Genomic DNA, 20,232 nt, shown 5'->3' with positions numbered 1-20,232 from the left:
TTTGTCCATTCATTTTAAGTGTGCAGAAAGTACTGATCGAATATAAAGTGCAGTTGTCACCTACACACTGTAGAGACAGCCATTGTATGGATGAATGCAACACTCAGAACCATACTTCCATTATTAGTTTATGGCAGAAAGAAAACCGCCCACCTCTTTTTCTGGTATGATCGCTGTCCAAACCTCATGAACCATTTCTGTCCATCCAGCTTCTAAAAGTACAGCAGCATCCATCACACATACGGATATGCCTGCATTAAAAATGCACAGTTAATCATTCTTGGTCTGAAGGCAACACAATAAGCTCCTCACACACGCCACCACATATATACACTTCTTCCCAACAAGTGCAAAGGGTTGACCCAAAGTGTCAAGTCCCAGCTAACTGTAGCTTGGCCCTATCAGTGGAGGGGATGCAGTTCATTTGCCAGCAGTCGGAATGCAGACGCCACAATCCTGACACCTGTCACAATGCCTGCGCTGGAATCCAGAAATTGTCAGGAAACAGACTTCGGAATCCCGACAGTTGGCATCCCGACCTATGCAAGTATAGCGGCAGGTTTAGGTTTAGAGCCAGGGGGTGGGAGAGGGGGATAATTTAGCCGCCAAGGTTAGGGTTAGGCTGCAGGGAGGGAGGTTTAGGTACAGCCACAGGGAGGTTAGGGTTATGCGCTATAGTGGGAGGTTAGGGTTAGGCTGCGGGAAGGGAGGGTTAGTGTTAGGGGAGAACACTGCAACCTTTGAGATACCGGCGTGGTCTTCTGACAGCCGGGATATCATACTGAAGCCCAGTGGAGACCTGACACATGGTCAGTGTGTAGCAGTGACGTGCGGTGAGGTCAGGGCCTGGGGAGGCACTGCAGCTAAACTCGCCCCCCCCCCCCCAAAAAAAAAAAAAAAGTGCAGTCCCCCCACACCACTAAAACCAGCACCAGGCAGAACCAGCCAGGGGGGATAATGCCATAGCAGGGGAGACACTCAGTGTGGGGTCCCCCTGCCATGCCATTAAACACCCCCCAAACCAGTCAGCCCAGGGCTGGAATTCCCCGGAAAGTGGGGTCCCCAAAAAATCAAAATGGGGTCCCCCCTCCCGAGCAACAACCAGCACTGGGCTGATAGCCCAGTGCTATGCCCCGCACCCCTGGTGGCGGTGGGTGCGGGGTTCATTGTATGTTCTGTTCTTTACAGGTGGCCTACAGATCCCAGCAAGCCTGCCCCAGCATGCTGTCACTTGGAGAACCACAAGTGCCAGCATGCCCGAACATATAGGGCCGCTGGCACCTGTAGTCCACCTGCAAAGAATAGTAATATTGTTCTTTACAGGTGGCCTACAGGTCCCAGCAAGCCTGCCCCAGCATGCTGGCACTTGGAGAACCACAAGTGCCAGCATGCCCGGACATAAAGGGCCCGCTGGCACCTGTAGTCCACCTGTAAAGAAAATATTAAAAAAAAAACACAACACATTCTTTAAAAAATCCTTTATTAAACTGGGTCTTCACCTGGGGGCAGCGGCCTTTAAGCTCTTTTGCATGGCCGCCGCCTTCCCAGGGCTTCCGGCGTCTTCACCTGGGAGGGCGCCACCTCCCCAGGGCTTCTGTGGTCTTCCTCCGGCGTCTTCACCTGGTGGGCGGCGGCTGCTAAGCTCTTTTGCATAGCCGCCGCCCATCCAGGACTTCCACGACGTCTTCACCTGGGAGGCGGCGGCCTTTAAGCTCTTTTGCATGGCCGCCGCCTTCCCAGGACTTCCAGCATCTTCACCTGGTGGGCGGCGGCTGCTAAGCTCTTTTGCATAGCCGCCGCCCATCCAGGACTTCCACGGCGTCTTCAGGAGCTCTTCTCCGCTCCTCCTCCGCCGTCGGACTGACAGCCGCTGCCTCGCGCTGACTTATATAAGTCAGCGGGAGGGGGCGGGGCGATGACGCGGCGAGCCATGATTGGCTCGCGGCGGCCATCTTGAATTTAAAAAATGACGCTGAGGCGCCATTTTTGAAATGGGTACCGCTTCCGCTGCCAAAACTCTGCTACCGCCGCCCGCCTCTCCGCATCCCGTACCTCCGCCGCCCGGCCCGCCGCTTCCCGTACCTCCGCACCTCCGCAGGTAACGATGCCGCCCCATACAGTGATTGACAGCGGATCCAGTGACGGATCCGCTGGCCAATCACTGTGGCCTCACTCACAGGGACGTGCTTTCATAGGTTGAAAGCACGTCCCTGTAGGAAAGCGGCACCACTAATGGTGCCGCTTTCCCATGTTATTTCAATGGGCTTTTCCAGCCCATTGCTAGGGCCCGCCTGTGCCCGCCCCCCATACTTTTCCTAATCACTACGGGAGGCACCACGATCGGTGTCTCCCAAAGTGATTTTAACATATATAATGATAGGTAAAATAATAAAGAAGATACTTATGTGTCATAAGTATCTTCTTTGTATTATTTTACTCATTAATGACAGGGGAGGCACTGCCTCCCCTGCCTCCCCTGACTGCACGTCCCTGGTGTGTAGTACTAGTCAACTGAGGTCAGTACGTGTGCTTCAGTGAAAAATAACCAGCGATCTGGGGCGTCACTGCAGAGAAACTTTGCATGGTATAATATTGGTTGTGTGTCAAGGTGAAAAACCGGGTGAGGATACACTCACTTTCTGCAAAAAGGCCAATTTATCTCTAATCTGTACATTCCCACCCAAGTCAACATAACACTGCAATGTGAATACAAATGTAACCTTTGGATGCAGCGACTGCCACAGCCTCTTTAGCAAGTGCAGCTATCGCTGGCCACACAATATTTGTCAGGCGCTTTAAGTGGTCCTACAAGGAACAAAATGGCTTCTGTTAGAGAAAAAAGTGCATATACATGTATTACAGTTGCTACTTGTCCAAGGTCTATTACTGCTTTATAATACAGTGTATTTATCAAGGTAATGATAGAATATTACAAATATTTTGAAATATAGAGAGCATTCTGGAAAAGAGAAACTATGATAATTAAGACAAGTCAGCATATTACTGAATATTGGGAATCAAATAATTTTGGGTGAATAGGATGAGCTTAAAAGGTATGAAGGGAAGACAGGTACAACATGTGAAACAGTCTTGAATTGTTGCAGCTAGAATAAGCTGTGTACAGCCAACTTCAAATTCACTTTTGGGATGAACATCCTAAGTGAAACCAGTACCTGGGGCCTTGCATTCTGGATTTTCTGACACTATGGGCTAGATGCATCATCGCTTGGACAGTGACAAAATGGAGAGTGAAAAAGTACCAGCCAATCAGCACATAACTACCATTTTTCAAATACAGCCTGTGTGATGGCAGTATGAGCTGACTGGCTGGTACTTTTTCACTCTCCATTGTATCACTTTACAAGCGAAGATGCATCTAGCCCACTATCTCTGTTCCTGTTGGCTTTGTCTTTTTTTCACTTAGTGTGTTTTCCACTGCGGAACAGTGCACAAGAAGGTCAGCTCCAGCAGTGTACCCTCCAAATGGCCTGATCAGTAGACTTCAGGTCAGAAATCTCCAGGGACCTGATATAACTAACGAAACTCCACACAAAACTGAACTCTAAGCTTTGTCTGGAATTAGCCTTTGACATATGCATGCAGGTTATTGTACAAAGGTGAATATGCAAATTAATCACATTCAAGAGAAGTTAATTGTGTTAATTTTTCACCTTATTGGCAAACACTTTGCTTCCCATCGTCTTTCTGTCTATCGTCCCATCTGCACAGAGAATATCTGGAAGAAGACACAAAGGTCATTGTGCAACAGTCTATAAAGATTCATAGCCAATGAAGTTGCAGGAAGTCTTCATATGGATACTGGGAGTTTCATTATCTCATGGATTCAGTTACATAGCTATTTATGCTCGAACAAGATACATGCCCTTTCGCAGCAATCTACAGAAATGCACATAATCTTAGGGGTAAATTTACTAAGATGGGAGTTCTATTTAGGATGTTGCCCATAGCAACCAATCATATTCCAGGTATTATCTTCTAGAAGGTGGTAGATAAATAAGAAGTAGAATCAGATTGGTTGCTATGGGCAACATCCCATCTGTCGAAGTCGAAAATATTACACCTACACTCAACACGTGCAAACACGACACAGAGTGGCCTCTGTGCGAGTGCGTACTTGCCGTGCGTGCGCATGCCCACACGCTGCGTACATTGGCTCGTGAAGCCCTGCGTATTAGCGCGTGGTATGAGTAAATACGGTAACATACGCATTCGCATGGAAAAGCCACAAAGCCATATTCAATATTTTATCTATATAGTGCATAATTTACACATAGTCTATACACACTTCACCAGCTCAACCAAGTTACTGTGTGCATTACTGTAGAAGATGCATGTGTTAATTAAAAATCATATTGTCACAAAATAGCAAATCTCTCTTATACACACATTCAAAGGTGATACTTCCAAGAATACAATACAAACAGTGTTTTTCCTAAACGTATCAGACTGTCTTGTTTAAGCAGACATTGTGATCATGGAAGATGGACCTTGGACTGAGGGAATGTGTGAATACCGTTGTTTGCCCCAATTGTTTGGGAGTAGTATATTGGATATGTCCCACCCCTGGACCAATGGAAGAAGAGCTTACATTTCCTATTGTATTGTTTTTGGACCCATTGTTTAAAAGAGGCTTCCTGGCCAGGCTCAGTGCTAATTCTCTGAAGGTCATCTTGCTAAGACAGACTGAGTCCTGGGTCCAGGAGTGCTCGCGAACAAACGTATGTATTATTGGTTGTAGCTCTTCTCTGTGATATTGTTGTATTTCTGTGTATATCCCTTTTAGTAAATATTTGTTGCTGCATTGGACCACAACATAACATATACAACTGGTGTCGCATTCCGTTCTTGTTTGGGTATAGAAGTGTATTCAGCCACATGTGTCGCTGTATAGTGCGCATAGCGTGTCGGCATGCATACACGATGTGTATTCAAGTCATAGGGGTATTATCTGCATTCAACGGCACCATAGTATTATAAGGTACTCCTTTTTCCCTGTAAGTTAAACGAACTTAACACATCTTAAATAGAACTCCCATCTTAGTAAATTTACCCCTTCGTCTCATGAATGAGCATGTATGTGTTCCTACCTAGTGGTTGAGTTCCACAGATAAAAGGAACAATATGAAGCCCAGAATAAAAAAAAACATACCCTCCCCCACCCCGATCTATGCTGTAGACTGACATGTAGGAATACAAAATATACCTGAACCAAACTCATTTATAACTTGCTGATAGGCTGCTCCTCCAGGTTTGTAACTCTGGTGTCCTAACCGATCACAGTCGATCACAGCCGCTCCCAATGCTTCCAGTCTCTTTGCAATAGAGGTCTTCCCACTGCCACTGCCTCCTGTCAGACCAATGACGTAGGGTCGGGCAGGGATGTTGGGGTTCTCCTGTGGAAACACACTGCAATCTTCACTTGTGACAATGGATGCAGAACGTAGACTTTTATAAAGACAATCTTGTGGGCTACAAAACTGTAGTCACCATTTGGGAGACATTGGGGTTTGACTCCCCATGCACTTGATACAGTTCCCATGGTTTCACTTTTTAATTTTTTTAAAAAGACATCTTTGATTTGTCTGGTGAAAGCTATTGGGAGACATGCCTGTTTCCCGAGGGCAGATTAGCCTTGCCACTGATCACCTTTAATTAAAAATGCTTCATTTCCCAGAAATCAAACTACTGATGGACTTCTAAAGTCATCTATTCTCCTTTCCTATTATTCAACAATCTAAAATAAGAATTTACTCACCGGTAATTCTATTTCTCATAGTCCGTAGTGGATGCTGGGGACTCCGTAAGGACCATGGGGATTAGCGGCTCCGCAGGAGACTGGGCACAACTACAAAGAAAGCTTTAGACTACTGGTGTGCACTGGCTCCTCCCTCTAAGACCCTCCTCCAGACCTCAGTTAGGATACTGTGCCCGGAAGAGCTGACACAATTAGGAAGGATTTTGAATCCCGGGTAAGACTCATACCAGCCACACCGTATAACTCGTGATACAATACCCAGTTAACAGCATGATAACAACTGAGCCTCTCAACAGATAGCTCAACAATAACCCTTTAGTTAAGCAATAACTATATACAAGTATTGCAGACAATCAGCACTTGGGATGGGCGCCTAGCATCCACTACGGACTATGAGAAATAGAATTACCGGTGAGTAAATTCTTATTTTCTCTAACGTCCTAAGTGGATGCTGGGGACTCCGTAAGGACAATGGGGATTATACCAAAGCTCCCAAACGGGCGGGAGAGTGCGGATGACTCTGCAGCACCGAATGAGAGAACTCAAGGTCCTCCTCAGCCAGGGTATCAAATTTGTAGAATTTAGCAAACGTGTTTGCCCCTGACCAAGTAGCAGCTCGGCAAAGTTGAAGAGCCGAGACCCCTCGGGCAGCCGCCCAAGAAGAGCCCACTTTCCTCGTGGAATGGGCTTTTACTGATTTAGGATGCGGCAGTCCAGCCGCAGAATGTGCAAGCTGAATCGTACTACAGATCCAGCGAGCAATAGTCTGCTTAGAAGCAGGTGCACCCAACTTGTTGGGCGCATACAGGATAAAGAGCGAGTCAGTCTTTCTGACTCCAGCTGTCCTGGAAACATAAATTTTTAGGGCCCTGACTACATCCCACAACTTGGAAGCCTCCAAGTCATTTGTAGCCGCAGGCACCACGATAGGTTGGTTCAGATGAAAAGCTGATACCACTTTGGGGAGAAACTGGGGACGAGTCCTCAATTCTGCCCTATCCATATGGAAAATCAGATAAGGGCTTTTACATGACAAAGCCGCCAATTCTGAAACACGCCTGGCCGAAGCCAAGGCCAACAACATGACCACTTTGCACGCGAGATATTTTAAATCCACGGTTTTCAGTGGCTCAAACCAATGTGACTTTAGGAAATCCAACACCACGTTGAGATCCCAAGGTGCCACTGGAGGCACAAAAGAGGGCTGAATATGCAGCACTCCCTTAACAAAAGTCTGAACTTCAGGTAGTGAAGCCAATTCTCTCTGGAAGAAAATCGATAAAGCCGAAATCTGGACCTTAATGGAACCCAATTTAAGGCCCATAGTCACCCCTGACTGTAGGAAGTGCAGGAACCAGCCCAGCTGAAATTCTTCCGTTGGGGCCTTCCTGGCCTCACACCACGCAACATATTTTCGCCAAATGCGGTGATAATGGTTCGCGGTTACTTCTTTCCTAGCTTTTATCAGCGTAGGAATGACTTCCTCCGGAATGCCCTTTTCCTTCAGGATCCGGTGTTCAACCGCCATGCCGTCAAATGCAGCCGCGGTAAGTCTTGGAACAGACAGGGCCCCTGCTGCAGCAGGTCCTGTCTGAGCGGTAGAGGCCATGGGTCCTCTGACATCATTTCTTGAAGTTCCGGATACCACGCTTTTCTTGGCCAATCCGAAACAATGAGTATAGTTCTTACTCCTCTTTTTCTTATTATCCTCAGTACCTTTGGTATGAGAGGAAGAGGAGGGAACACATAAACCGATCGGTACACCCACGTGTTACCAGAGCGTCCACAGCTATCGCCTGCGGGTCTCTTGACCTGGCGCAATATTTTTCTAGCTTTTTGTTTAGGCGGGACGCCATCATGTCCACCTGTGGTTTTTCCCACTGGTTTACAATCATTTGAAAGACTTCTGGATGAAGTCCCCACTCTCCCGGGTGGAGGTCGTGCCTGCTGAGGAAGTCTGCTTCCCAGTTGTCCACTCCCGGAATGAACACTGCTGACAGTGCTAACACGTGATTTTCCGCCCATCGGAGAATCCTTGTGGCTTCTGCCATCGCCGTCCTGCTTCTCGTGCCGCCCTGTCGATTTACATGGGCGACTGCCGTGATGTTGTCTGACTGGATCAGTACCGGCTGGTTTTGAAGCAGGGGTTTTGCCTGACTTAGGGCATTGTAAATGGCCCTTAGTTCCAGAATATTTATGTGCAGGGAAGTCTCCTGACTTGACCATAGTCCTTGGAAGTTTCTTCCCTGTGTGACTGCTCCCCAGCCTCGAAGGCTGGCATCCGTGGTCACCAGGACCCAGTCCTGTATGCCGAATCTGCGGCCCTCTTGAAGATGAGCACTCTGCAGCCACCACAGCAGAGACACCCTTGTCCTTGGAGACAGGGTTATCAGACGATGCATCTGAAGATGCGATCCGGACCACTTGTCCAACAGGTCCCACTGAAAGGTTCTTGCATGAAACCTGCCGAATGGAATCGCTTCGTAGGAAGCTACCATTTTTCCCAGGATCCGCGTGCAGTGATGCACCGACACCTGTTTTGGTTTTAGGAGGCCTCTGACTAGAGATGACAGCTCCTTGGCCTTCTCCTCCGGGAGAAACACTTTTCTCTGTTCTGTGTCCAGAACCATCCCTAGGAACAGCAGGCGTGTCGTAGGGACCAGCTGTGACTTTGGAATGTTTAGAATCCAGCCGTGCTGTTGCAGCACTTCCCGAGATAGTGCTACCCCTACCAATAACTGTTCTCTGGACCTCGCCTTTATCAGGAGATCGTCCAAGTACGGGATAATTAAAACTCCCTTCCTTCGAAGGAGTATCATCATTTCCGCCATTACCTTGGTAAAGACCCTCGGAGCCGTGGAGAGACCGAACGGCAACGTCTGGAATTGGTAATGACAATCTTGTACCACAAACCTGAGGTACTCCTGGTGAGGATGGTAAATGGGGACATGTAGGTAAGCATCCTTGATGTCCAGCGATACCATGTAATCTCCCTCGTCCAGGCTCGCAATAACCGCCCTGAGCGATTCCATCTTGAACTTGAATTTTTTTAATATATGTGTTCAAGGATTTCAAATTTAAAATGGGTCTCACCGAACCGTCCGGTTTCGGTACCACAAACATTGTGGAATAGTAACCCCTTCCTTGTTGAAGTAGGGGCACCTTTACTATCACTTGTTGTGAATACAGCTTTTGAATTGCCTGTAACACTGCCTCCCTGCCTGAGGGAGTGGTTGGCAAGGCAGATTTGAGGAAACGGCGGGGGGAAGACGTCTCGAATTCCAGTTTGTACCCCTGAGATACTATTTGAAGGGATCCACCCGTGAGCGAGCCCACTGCTTGCTGAAATGCTTGAGACGGGCCCCCACCGTACCTGGCTCCGCCTGTGGAGCCCCAGCGTCATGCTGTGGACTTAGAGGAAGCGGGGGAGGACTTTTGCTCCTGGGAACTGGCTGTATGCTGCAGCTTTTTCCCTCTACCTCTGCCTCTGGGCAGAAAGGACGCGCCTTTAACCCGCTTGCCCCTATTGGGCAGAAAGGACTGTACCTGATAATACGGTGCTTTCTTTGGTTGTGAGGGAACATGGGGCAAAAATGTAGACTTCCCAGCTGTTGCTGTGGAAACGAGGTCCGAGAGACCATCCCCGAACAATTCCTCACCCTTATAAAGGCAGAACTTCCATGTGTCGTTTGGAATCTGCATCACCTGTCCACTGCCGAGTCCATAACCCTCTCCTGGCAGAAATGGACATTGCACTAATTTTGGATGCCAGCCGGCAAATATCCCTCTGTGCATCCCTCATGTATAAAAGTGCGTCTTTTATATGCTCTACGTTCAGCAAAATAGTGTCCCTGTCTAGGGTATCTATATTTTCTGACAGGGAATCTGACCACGCAGCAGCAGCGCTGCACATCCAGGCTGAAGCTATAGCCGGTCTCAGTATCACACCTGTGTGTGTATATATAGATTTCAGGATAGCCTCCTGCTTTCTATCAGCAGATTCCTTCAGGGCGGCCGTATCCGGAGACGGTAGTGCCACCTTCTTTGACAAGCGTGTGAGCGCTTTATCCACCCTAGGGGATGTTTCCCAGCGTGACCTATCCTCTGGCGGGAAAGGGTACGCCATTAGTAACCTCTTAGAAATTACCATCTTTTTATCAGGGGAAGCACACGCTTCTTCACACACTTCATTTAACTCTTCAGATGGAGGAAAAGCTATTGGTAGTTTTTTCTCTCCAAACATTATACCCTTTTTTGTGGTACCGGGGGTAACATCAGAAATGTGCAACACATTTTTCATTGCCTCAATCATGTAACGTGTGGCCCTACTGGAAGTTACATTAGTCTCATCGTCGTCGACACTGGAGTCAGTATCCGTGTCGACATCTGTGTCAACCATCTGAGGTAGCAGGCGTTTTAGAGCCCCTGATGGTTTTTGAGACGCCTGGGCAGGCACAGGCTGAGAAGCCGGCTGTCCCACATTAGGTATGTCGTCAAACCTTTTATGTAAGGAGTCGACACTATCACGTAATTCCTTCCACAGCACCATCCACTCAGGTGTCGACCCCGCAGGGGGTGACATCACATTTACAGCCATCTGCTCCGCCTCCACATAAGCCTCCTCATCAAACATGTCGACACAGCCGTACCGACACACCGCAAACACACAGGGAATGCTCTGACAGAGGACAGGACCCCACAAAGCCCTTTGCGGAGACAGAGAGAGAGTATACCATCACACACCAGAGCGCTATAGAACACTGGGATCCCACTATCAATGAGTGTTTTCCCTATAGCTGCTTTTTTATATATATTACATATATATGTATGTATACTGCGCCTAAATTTAGTGCCCCCCCTCTCTTTTTTACCCTTTTGTAGTTTTCTCAGACTGCAGGGGAGAGCCAGGGAGCTTCCTTCCAGCGGAACTGTGAGGGAAAAATGGCGCCAGTGTGCTGAGGGAGAAGCCCCGCCCCCTTTTCGGCTGACTTTCTCCCGCTTTTTCTGTGATACTGGCAGGGGTAATTTTACATCTATATAGCCTCTGGGACTATATATGATGTATATTTTGCCAGCCAAGGTGTTATCTATTGCCCTCAGGGCGCCCCCCCCCAGCGCCCTGCACCCATCAGTGACCGAAGTATGAGGTGTACATGAGGAGCAATGGCGCACAGCTGCAGTGCTGTGCGCTACCTTGGTGAAGACTGAAGTCTTCTGCCGCCGATTTTCCGGACCTTCTTCGTGCTTCTGGCTCTGTAAGGGGGACGGCGGCGCGGCTCCGGGAACGAACACCAAGGTCGGGTCCTGCGGTCGATCCCTCTGGAGCTAATGGTGTCCAGTAGCCTAAGAAGCCCAAACTACCACCTGTTAGGTAGGTTCGCTTCTTCTCCCCTTAGTCCCTCGCTGCAGTGAGTCTGTTGCCAGCAGATCTCACTGAAAATAAAAAACCTAAATATACTTTCTTTCTAGGTGCTCAGGAGAGCCCCTACTGTGCATCCAGCTCGGCCGGGCACAAGAATCTAACTGAGGTCTGGAGGAGGGTCTTAGTGGGAGGAGCCAGTGCACACCAGTAGTCTAAAGCTTTCTTTGTAGTTGTGCCCAGTCTCCTGCAGAGCCGCTAATCCCCATGGTCCTTACGGAGTCCCCAGCATCCACTTAGGACGTTAGAGAAATTACTATATTTAATTTCCATTCTCCAATATTTGGTCTACTGTATACTAATCCCAAAAATGGTTTAACAAACAGCCAGCACATTACATGACAGAAATTTTAAATGATCTGAATTACATATATTCTATTTATATAACTGGTGGAACTTTATAAACAAACAACCATAATAATAATAATATTTAAAGGCACTTAGAAACAAGTGCCGCGTTTACTGGTAAAAGTTGGAGCCAACGGTTCTTACAGCTGGTAGCTTCAGCAGAGTCCCCAACAATCTCTTCCTGAAGCTGGAAGAACTGATTTTCTCCTCTTCATTTTCAGAATGTAGAGGATCTGTAACAAGCTTGATTTCTTGAATGGCCAGATCATCAAGGCCCTGAGGAATATTGGATAACGTGTAAATAAGAAAGGCATAAAGTGTATTGCAGACCTATAAGGCTCCAAAATCTAAAGTGCAGGTACATTTCTATAAAGTCACATTCTAATATTTGGAAATACATTTAGTATACTTAAAATGCCAATCCAATGACAGAACTCAATATATTTCACATCAAGTATACACTTACAGCAAAGGTATTGGTTTATTGTAGTCAGCGACTGAACCACGAGTTGTCCAAGTGTTTGGATTAAGTTTTTGCTTCTGTATCATGGACTATTAATTTGCAAAATAACAAATACAGGTACACCACAGATAATCCGGCATCCTTGGTTCCAGCACTGTGCCGGATTATCCATTTTGCCGGATTAACGGAGGTACATACAGTGGCATCCTGGCGGTTTATCCTCCCGCCCCCCACATCTAATCCTAAATCGCCAGCAGCCTAACTCTCTTCCACAGCCTACCTGAGCCCTCCTGCAGACTAATACACCCCCCCCCCCCCTTCCTTCCACCCCGACTGAGCCTTCCGGCAGCCTAACTCCCCCCAGCGCCTGATGTGTCCAGATTAAAGGAGGTGTTGAACCATCAGGTGCTGGATAATCAATGTTGTACCTGTATCTGCAATGTCTACGCCATACAAAATAGTCAACAAACGTTGTGGGGGGGAAAAAAAGACATGCTTACTAAGGTTCAAAGAAAGGGTGATGGGGAGTGACATTTGTGTTATACTTCTTGGAGTTTCTACCACTACTTTTACACCAACCATAACCCAGAATGAATTAGTCTTCCGCACTAATACACACATCTCTGAAATCAAGTCTACACCAAGAGCATAAGCTAGTACTGTACATAGCTGATGTTAATATCACAATATCTCAACCACTTCTCTTCCTCTCCAACCTGCCCAAAAGTGTGCATACAGCTTCAAGATAAATGCAGACCTGTCAGAACGTCTGGCCTGTAACTTATTTTTATTTCATCCCTCCTCCTATCAAAAAGTATGGGCGAAGATTGGGTTCATGATCATTAACAACACATCCACTATATTTAAGGTCTGTCCCTCTGCAACGTCTCCAAGCTCTGATACCTGGTATAAGGTTTTCAACATAATTTGGGAGTCCAGCATTCAACAACATACTGTCATTTCACCAACACCTAAACAATGATGCTCATTCCGAGGAACAACAGTGTTCCTCTTCTAAGACTTGAGCCTTTGACCATTCTCACATTGGATTTATGAAGTCATAAAATATATATTTTTATCCCCCAACTTTTACAGACAGAATCAAAAAATGTTCCACATGCCTTGTTTAAGTAGCTAGCAATACCTCCAGCTCAGGCATCGTTATACCAACACCCAGCCCAACTCAAGGCGTCTATCCCCAACAGACGTCTCCTGCTGCATTTGCATTTTAATTGTACAAAACTGCACAGCCACTTCCTTGCGGTTGTGCACTGCCATACAAATCGGAATCGGGCCCAATGTTTCCTAGTACCTCTATTTTGTGGTGGCGATTGTGCAGTCAGGGCATTCTGTCTCACATTTGGTGGGACAGTTCTAGATAGCTTCTCTTGGAAATGAAATGCACAGGCAAATTTGCAGAATCACCAAAACATTGCTTCCAAGTGCATGTTACTCTCTTCTTTTACGCTGCAATATATTCCAGGAATTCAGATGTACAGAGAAAATAAAAAAGGCACAACTGCCAAATTGCAGCTTGTTGAAAGACTCCAGAACCTCATTCGCTACCCCCATAATAAATATAACATGGCATCTCTCTCAGAAAAAATGTAATAAGCAATAATTCCACATTAAATAAATATTGGTCTTCCTACCTTAGAGTCAGTCACTGCCCACCCACCACTCACCTCAGGCCTCTTGTATAATTCAATATATGAAGACACAGACTTGAACCCACCATCTTCTCCTTGTTTAATGCCTTTCTTTATCGCCCTACCCCTCTAAAAGCCCTCAATCAAAAATTGCAATTGTTTCTCTAACAATGCACTTGCAACCAACTTATACTTTTAAGTGTAATTTCCCCTGCTGATATGTCAAGACTGTTTATCAAATCATATTGATAACATGTAATATATATGTACCCCTTCTCCTGTACAAATATTCCCACCCTTTTTCCATCCTGTACCCCTTCACCTCATTTACGAATTTTCCAAAAATCTTTGGAATAAAAAATAAAATAATATCTTACTATAGATTTATAGATTGGACAAGTAGCTCTTCAGCCTAGGAAAAAGTAATAAAGTCTTACACCTCCAAAGAGTACATATTATAGTTATAAATAAGGAGGAAAAAAAGTATAATAAACATTACATTTTCTTGTCGTTTCCTGTTCACGGACAGTCCACCCTTGTGGGTTTCTTCACTGACCACGATGCATTTTAGCTCTTGGTCAGTTATCGAAGGACCATAAGGATCAGATATAGGCACTATGTGATATAGCAGGGATGGCTTCACATCAACCAGGAACAGGGACAATATTTCTACTCTTTTCTCATAGGGTTCAATCAGTTCCTTTAAGACCTTATCTGAAACAATAAAGAGATACGTACGTTAGTGTTATTTATAGGATTCCGAGATAATTGGTATCATGGGCGTACAAAGACAAGTCCTGGATGGCAAATCACCATAGCGGCTTAATCTGCTCTGAGCCACCAGTTTTATCTGCCTACACAGATGCTTGCTTAGATGTGGTCATTTACACCTGTATCTAAAATCAACTTCAGGCTGACACTGCATGATGCAGGCATGAAACCATTCAGTTCAATGAGGAGCTGCTGTGGAGGGGACTAGCCCACATGGAGAAACTAATCAAGCACCTGTCTTTCTGATAGTGGTGGCTTATTAGAGATTAGTGCACATATCAGCCCCACCTTGTGGCCACTAAAAATGCTGGCATATTACAATTATCATACAAGTAGCTATATCTATCATTAATATGTTATGTCACCTGATAATGTGCATCATATATCACCAAACATATTTTTTGTATGGCTCATAATTAATGGTTAGAAAACGATTGGCTCCTAACCTTTGCAATTCTGTTATTTCAATCTAACCAACAATTGTTTGGAGCCAATTCTACACAATCAAAAACTAATTATTTAGATCAGATTTGTTTTGATATGGTGCAATAGGTATAAATAATGATCCTTCATTGTGGCACGTGTTTGTTTATCATTTATTCCAGAAGTGGTTGTGGCAATACAAACTTTCATATCAGCTTGATCAATCTGGATTTAAATAACTAGTTTGGGAAAATCTGGCCAGAACGGTTTTGCCAAACTGTTCACTGATACAATCGCCTGTCATATAGATTTTTTGCCCACCATTAGGTTCACATGTTTCAAAAACTGTTCAGACAACAGGGGAGATGAACTAAGCCTTGGAGATTAAAAAGTGGAGAGAGAAAGTACCGATCAATCAGCTCCTAAGTAACATTACAGGCTGTGTTTGAAAAATGTCAGGAGCTGATTGGTCGGTAGTATCTCTTCACTTTATCACTCTCTAAAGCTTAGGACATCTGCCCCACCATACGATACAACCTTCAATGGGAATATTACTTACTGTCCAGCAGTTCTTTGTCAGCAACACCGATAAGAAGACGCCTTTCAGACAACAAACAACAGACACTCAGTAAGATTTTGTGAGCATTGTGTAACCTATCAAAGGTTCCTCCGACCACAACATCACTGTGACTCTGCAGTACTTTTCCTCCACCATCCGGTTCTTTATGATTAATAACTTCGTCTGTCAGACCATATTCTGGGTACAGTAATACAGATATTAGGTTTGGTTGACAACTATAACAGTTTGTAGCATAACGCTCCAGCTGCTGCTTGACAGGGTTATACTGCCCACCATCACTGGTCTGAAAGTCTGTGAGAACGACTTCTGGGGGGTGAGACAGGTTCTGAACAAGGGAAAGAGTCTGCTGGTTGTTGCTTTGGTTTTTAATATTGGTTAAGAGCACACGTACATCCAGATTGCTATGAACATCTGCATCTGAATACAGTTTGGAGATGAGGTTGCAGATTTCCTGGGTGGCGGGAATGTAGGTGGAACTTGGCTGAGATGAACCCGTTAGGAGAAGCCCTGGTTGGAGATGGACATATAGGGTTTCTTGGACAATCTTTGATGCACAGGCTAAAATGGGTGCGAGCCTCATAGACAACGCAGAGAGTGGAGAGGTTAACACCAGTACACCCGAGCGAAAGACAGACATTGCTGAAGCTCACCTTTAAAACAGAAATAACAAACAGTTACTTGGATGACCTTTATTTTTGTTTCTAGATAAAACAAAAGATAAATTAAACTGTTAAATCTAAAATAGCGCTGGCACATAGCAATTTATTTATTAACAGTTTCTTATATAGCGCAGCACATTCCGTTGCGCTTTACAATTGGACACAATGATAAAACAAAACTGGGTAATTACAAACAGTCATAGAGGTTTGCCCTGCTCGCAAACTTACAATATATAGGGAAATAGGCATTGATACGTAAGGATAGGTGCTATCTATTGCATAGTTGTCCATTGGATTGCAAAAGTTCTTGGTGGGCTGCATGACATCACATCACAGCAATGATGAACCAGGGTCAGAAAGAAGGGAAAGTGAAGTAAGAAAAAATATGTGGAGGAATATATATGTATGGACTGTACAGTGGGGATATAAGTAGATAGGAAAGCTTATGAGGTTGAATGACTGGTTCTGGAATGTGATAAGCTAGCCTGAAGAGGTGAGTTTTTAGGGAACGCGTGAAAGTTTGGATACTAGGGGAGAGTCTTATTGTACGTGGTAGGGCATTCCAGAGAGTGGATACAGCCCGAAGAAAGTCCTGGAATCGTTCCTGGGAGCAGGTAATGAGTGTGGATGAAAGACGTAGATCTCGTGAAGAACGGAGAGGTCGAAATTGAGAGATATTTTGAGATAAGCGAATAGATGCACATTGGTGTAGTTAGGTTAATGGCCTTGTGTGTGAGTAAAAGTATTTTATATTGAATACGGTAGAATACAGGTAACCAATGGAGGGACTGACAGAGCGGATCTGCAACCGATGAACATCTAGAGAGGAAGATTAGCATTGCAGCTGCATTCAGAATGGATTGTATTGGTAAGAGTCTCTTACCAATACAATACAGAGATTTTGCAGTGTCTTGTGTAAGGTATGGTTGTATTTTGGATATGTCTTTCAGATGCATGTAACATGATTTTGAGACAAACTGAATGTGGGGTGCAAAGGACAGTTCTGAGTCAAGTATGACACCTGGGCAGCGAGCTTGTGGGGTAGGATTGATTGTTGAGTTCTCAACAGTGATAGAGACATCAGGTTGGTAACTACTATTGGCCTGTGGAAGCATAATTAACTCTGTTTTGGAAATATTAAGTTGGATGTGGTGAGATGACATCCAAGATGAAACGTCAGAAAGGCATTGCGACTCGGACCATTACAGATGGTGACAAATCTGGGGAGGATAGGTAGATTTGAGTAACATCTGCATACAGATGATACTGAAATCCAAAAGAGCTGATTAGTTTACCAAGAGATGAGGTATAGATTGAGAAAAGCAGAGGACCTAAGACCGAGCCTTGCGGTACTCCAACTGAAAGAGGTAGTGAAGAGGAGAAGGATTCAGAGAAGCGGACACTGAAGGAGCGATTAGATAAGTAGGATAGGAACCAAGAGAGGGCTGTGTCTTGAAGACCTAGGAATTGCAGTGTTTGTATGAGAAGAGAATGGTCAACAGTGTCAAAAGCAGCAGAGAGATCTAGAAGAATAAGTAGTGAGTAATGGCCTTTGGACTTTGCAGTGACCAGATCATTCACTACTTTAGTCAGTGCGGTCTCTGTAGAGCAGGCATGTCAAACTTGTGGCCCTCCAGCTGTTGTGAAACTATAAGTCCCAGCATGCTTTGCCAGCATACCTTCCACTGATCAGCTGGTAAAGCATGCTGGGACTTGTAGTTTTACAACAGCTGGATGACCATGAGTTTGACATGCCTGCTGTAGAGTGTTGGGAACGAAAGCCTGACTGAAGTGGGTCCAATAAATTGTGTGAATTAAGAAGGTGTTTGAGGCGAGCGTAGGCAAGTCTCTCAAGTAGCTTGGAGAGGCATGGAAACTGAGAGATGGGGCGGTATCTTGAGAGAGAGTTAGGGTCAGAATTTTGTTTTTTTCAGAATGGGAGTAATCACTGCATGCTTGAACAGTGAAGGAAATATACCAGTAGAGAGAGAGAGATTACAGATTTTAGTTGATGTTGGGATGAGCACAGGAGACAGAAATGTACTTACTTGTGAGGCTCAAGAGGAGAGGTAGTAGAGTAGCAGGATGAGAAGGGTGTTGACACTCATCTTCATTTGTGGGATCAAGTGAAGAGAGAGAGAGTGCCAGAGGGTTCAGGTAGAGAATTGAGTAGGTCACTGGCTGAGGTAGCGCATATCATTTCATCTTGGATTTTATCAATCTTGTCCGAGAAGTAGGAAGCAAGATCTTGCGTCTAGATAGTGGCTGGTGGGTTGGGTGAGGAAGGGATCAGAAGTGATTTAAATGTATTAAAAAGTTGTTTGGGGGTAGAGGCTTGAGAAGAGATGAGAGTTTGGAAATATGGGCATTACGATAAGAGTGATAAACAGTCTCTATGTGAGGAAGCCGCTTAGAATACGAGATTTACGCCACTGATATACAACTTTCCATGAGAGTTTTTGTAGGTGTCTTGCCAGCTGAGAAAGTTATAATTTGTTATTGTACGGTTTTGTATTTTTAATCAGTCAAATAAATAAAAAAAATTAAAGTATTTGTCAGTCACACAGTGTACTGTACTGTGTGCTATTTATGCTATCAGATCCAATCTTATACGCAATCATGCCAGACTACAATCACACCTCTGTATTATACCACCTCGAATTTACTAAGACGGATCCCATAGTTCTCAGCTTATTGGATAAAGATCCACATTTTTAAAATGGAAATGTTTCTCGTGCAGTGATATTCTAGGAAGAATATTCTGAGAATTCTGACTAAAGTGAACAATGGGAATCATTTTCTGTAAGTGAATTCACTTTATATCCAAAATGGAAAAAGAAATAGTGATCAGATGTGTTATGGATGAAACAATAGGCATGGCTATCAGTGCTTCATCTTTGGCACAAAGAGTGACAGATAAGAACTGTACAGAAATGCGTAAACTCAGCTCTTTAATGGCCTGCCGCACACCCACAACACAGCCATCCAGGTTGTAACACACAGTAGCAGCAGCACACCTGAATTATGCAAGATACAAGCCGCAGTGACACCGGTATACGGGGTGCAACACTTGATCACATGCATGTACTGTAACGTGAACAGATAACAAAAACTCACAGCAAATGGAAGCCCCCTTTAAGATGCCCCAGGTAAGCCAGGCCGCCCGGTGCCCCCTCCTCCTGCAGGATCACCTCCGGATTCCCTGCTGAGATCGAGTCTGCAGATCTCTCTGACAGCTCTACTTGCCGGTTTTTTTTTATTCAACAACAACTTTATGAAAAGCGGACAGAATGGTGAACGTGCTGAGCGTCAGGCATAGAGCTGCAGAAGTAACTACACTGACTGTACTGTACACAGTGGCGTCCTTACAAGAGACGTGGTTTCTTTTGCAATGTAGATCTAAGGAGGCGGCCATTTTCCCGAAGAGCACTTCGCTAATTGGGCAATACATATACACTGTATGTAAATAGGTAAAGAAAAATGACAGCTTCAAACTCATAAGACTCCTAGGTCCTCTGCTGGCATGCTGTTGGTGGCAGTTAGTAGAGCTATAATAGTAATATAGTAGTCGGGGTTGGTGCCAGGGCCGGTTCTAGCCCTTGTGGCGCCCCAGGCGGAAAATAGGGGTGTGGCTTCATACAGGGGCGTGGTCGGTCACGCCCCCTGTAGAGTTGTGCCCCCAGTTGCGCCCCCATTTGTACCCTAGTAGCGCCGCTTAAAAAAAAAAAAATGAATACTTACAATCCCCGCTCCTGAGTTCCGACCGCTGCAGACCTCCGCCGGCGCCGCTCCTCTCCTCTCCTCGGATCTATGGGAAAGACGTCATGACGTCTCTCCCATAGCACAGCATAGACACTAGAGGCATACCTCCCAACATGTCCCTCTCCAGGAGGGACACAATGCTCTACTTCTGGACTTTTCTCTTAATTTATGATTGCTGGCACCTGTGTTGAACAGGTTAATGGCTAAGAAAGGCGTTTCAGCACAGGTGATGGCTATCATAAATTAAGAGGGAAGTCCAGGAGCAGAGCATACTGTCCCTCCTGGAGAGGGTCATGTTGGGAGGTATGCTAGAGGTGAATCATGACGCCTAGCGTCTGTGCCAGTCCCACAATACTGTGTGGTGCGCGATGACGTCATCGCG

General features: G+C 45.5%; 1 protein-coding gene across 1 annotated transcript in view; it reads right to left on the bottom strand.

The window, feature by feature from the left end:
• COASY (Coenzyme A synthase) overlaps positions 1-19,389 on the bottom strand; it is a 49,864-nt gene extending 30,475 nt beyond the window's left edge. Inside the window, exons 1-8 of the mRNA XM_063960022.1 lie at positions 19,206-19,389; positions 15,409-16,079; positions 14,155-14,369; positions 11,688-11,819; positions 5,225-5,414; positions 3,672-3,736; positions 2,721-2,805; positions 154-251 (exon numbers count right to left, since the gene is read on the bottom strand). Coding sequence (XP_063816092.1) covers positions 154-251; positions 2,721-2,805; positions 3,672-3,736; positions 5,225-5,414; positions 11,688-11,819; positions 14,155-14,369; positions 15,409-16,066 — 1,443 coding nt within the window. The 5' untranslated portion in view covers positions 16,067-16,079; positions 19,206-19,389. The remainder of the gene's footprint in view (positions 1-153; positions 252-2,720; positions 2,806-3,671; positions 3,737-5,224; positions 5,415-11,687; positions 11,820-14,154; positions 14,370-15,408; positions 16,080-19,205) is intronic.
• Between the last annotated feature and the right edge of the window lie 843 nt (positions 19,390-20,232).

The sequence above is a fragment of the Pseudophryne corroboree genome, chromosome 3, assembly GCF_028390025.1.
Source record: "Pseudophryne corroboree isolate aPseCor3 chromosome 3, aPseCor3.hap2, whole genome shotgun sequence".
NCBI lineage: Eukaryota > Metazoa > Chordata > Amphibia > Anura > Myobatrachidae > Pseudophryne > Pseudophryne corroboree.
The sequence above is the reverse complement of the archived record's forward strand: the minus strand, read 5'-3'. Positions and strand labels throughout refer to the sequence as shown.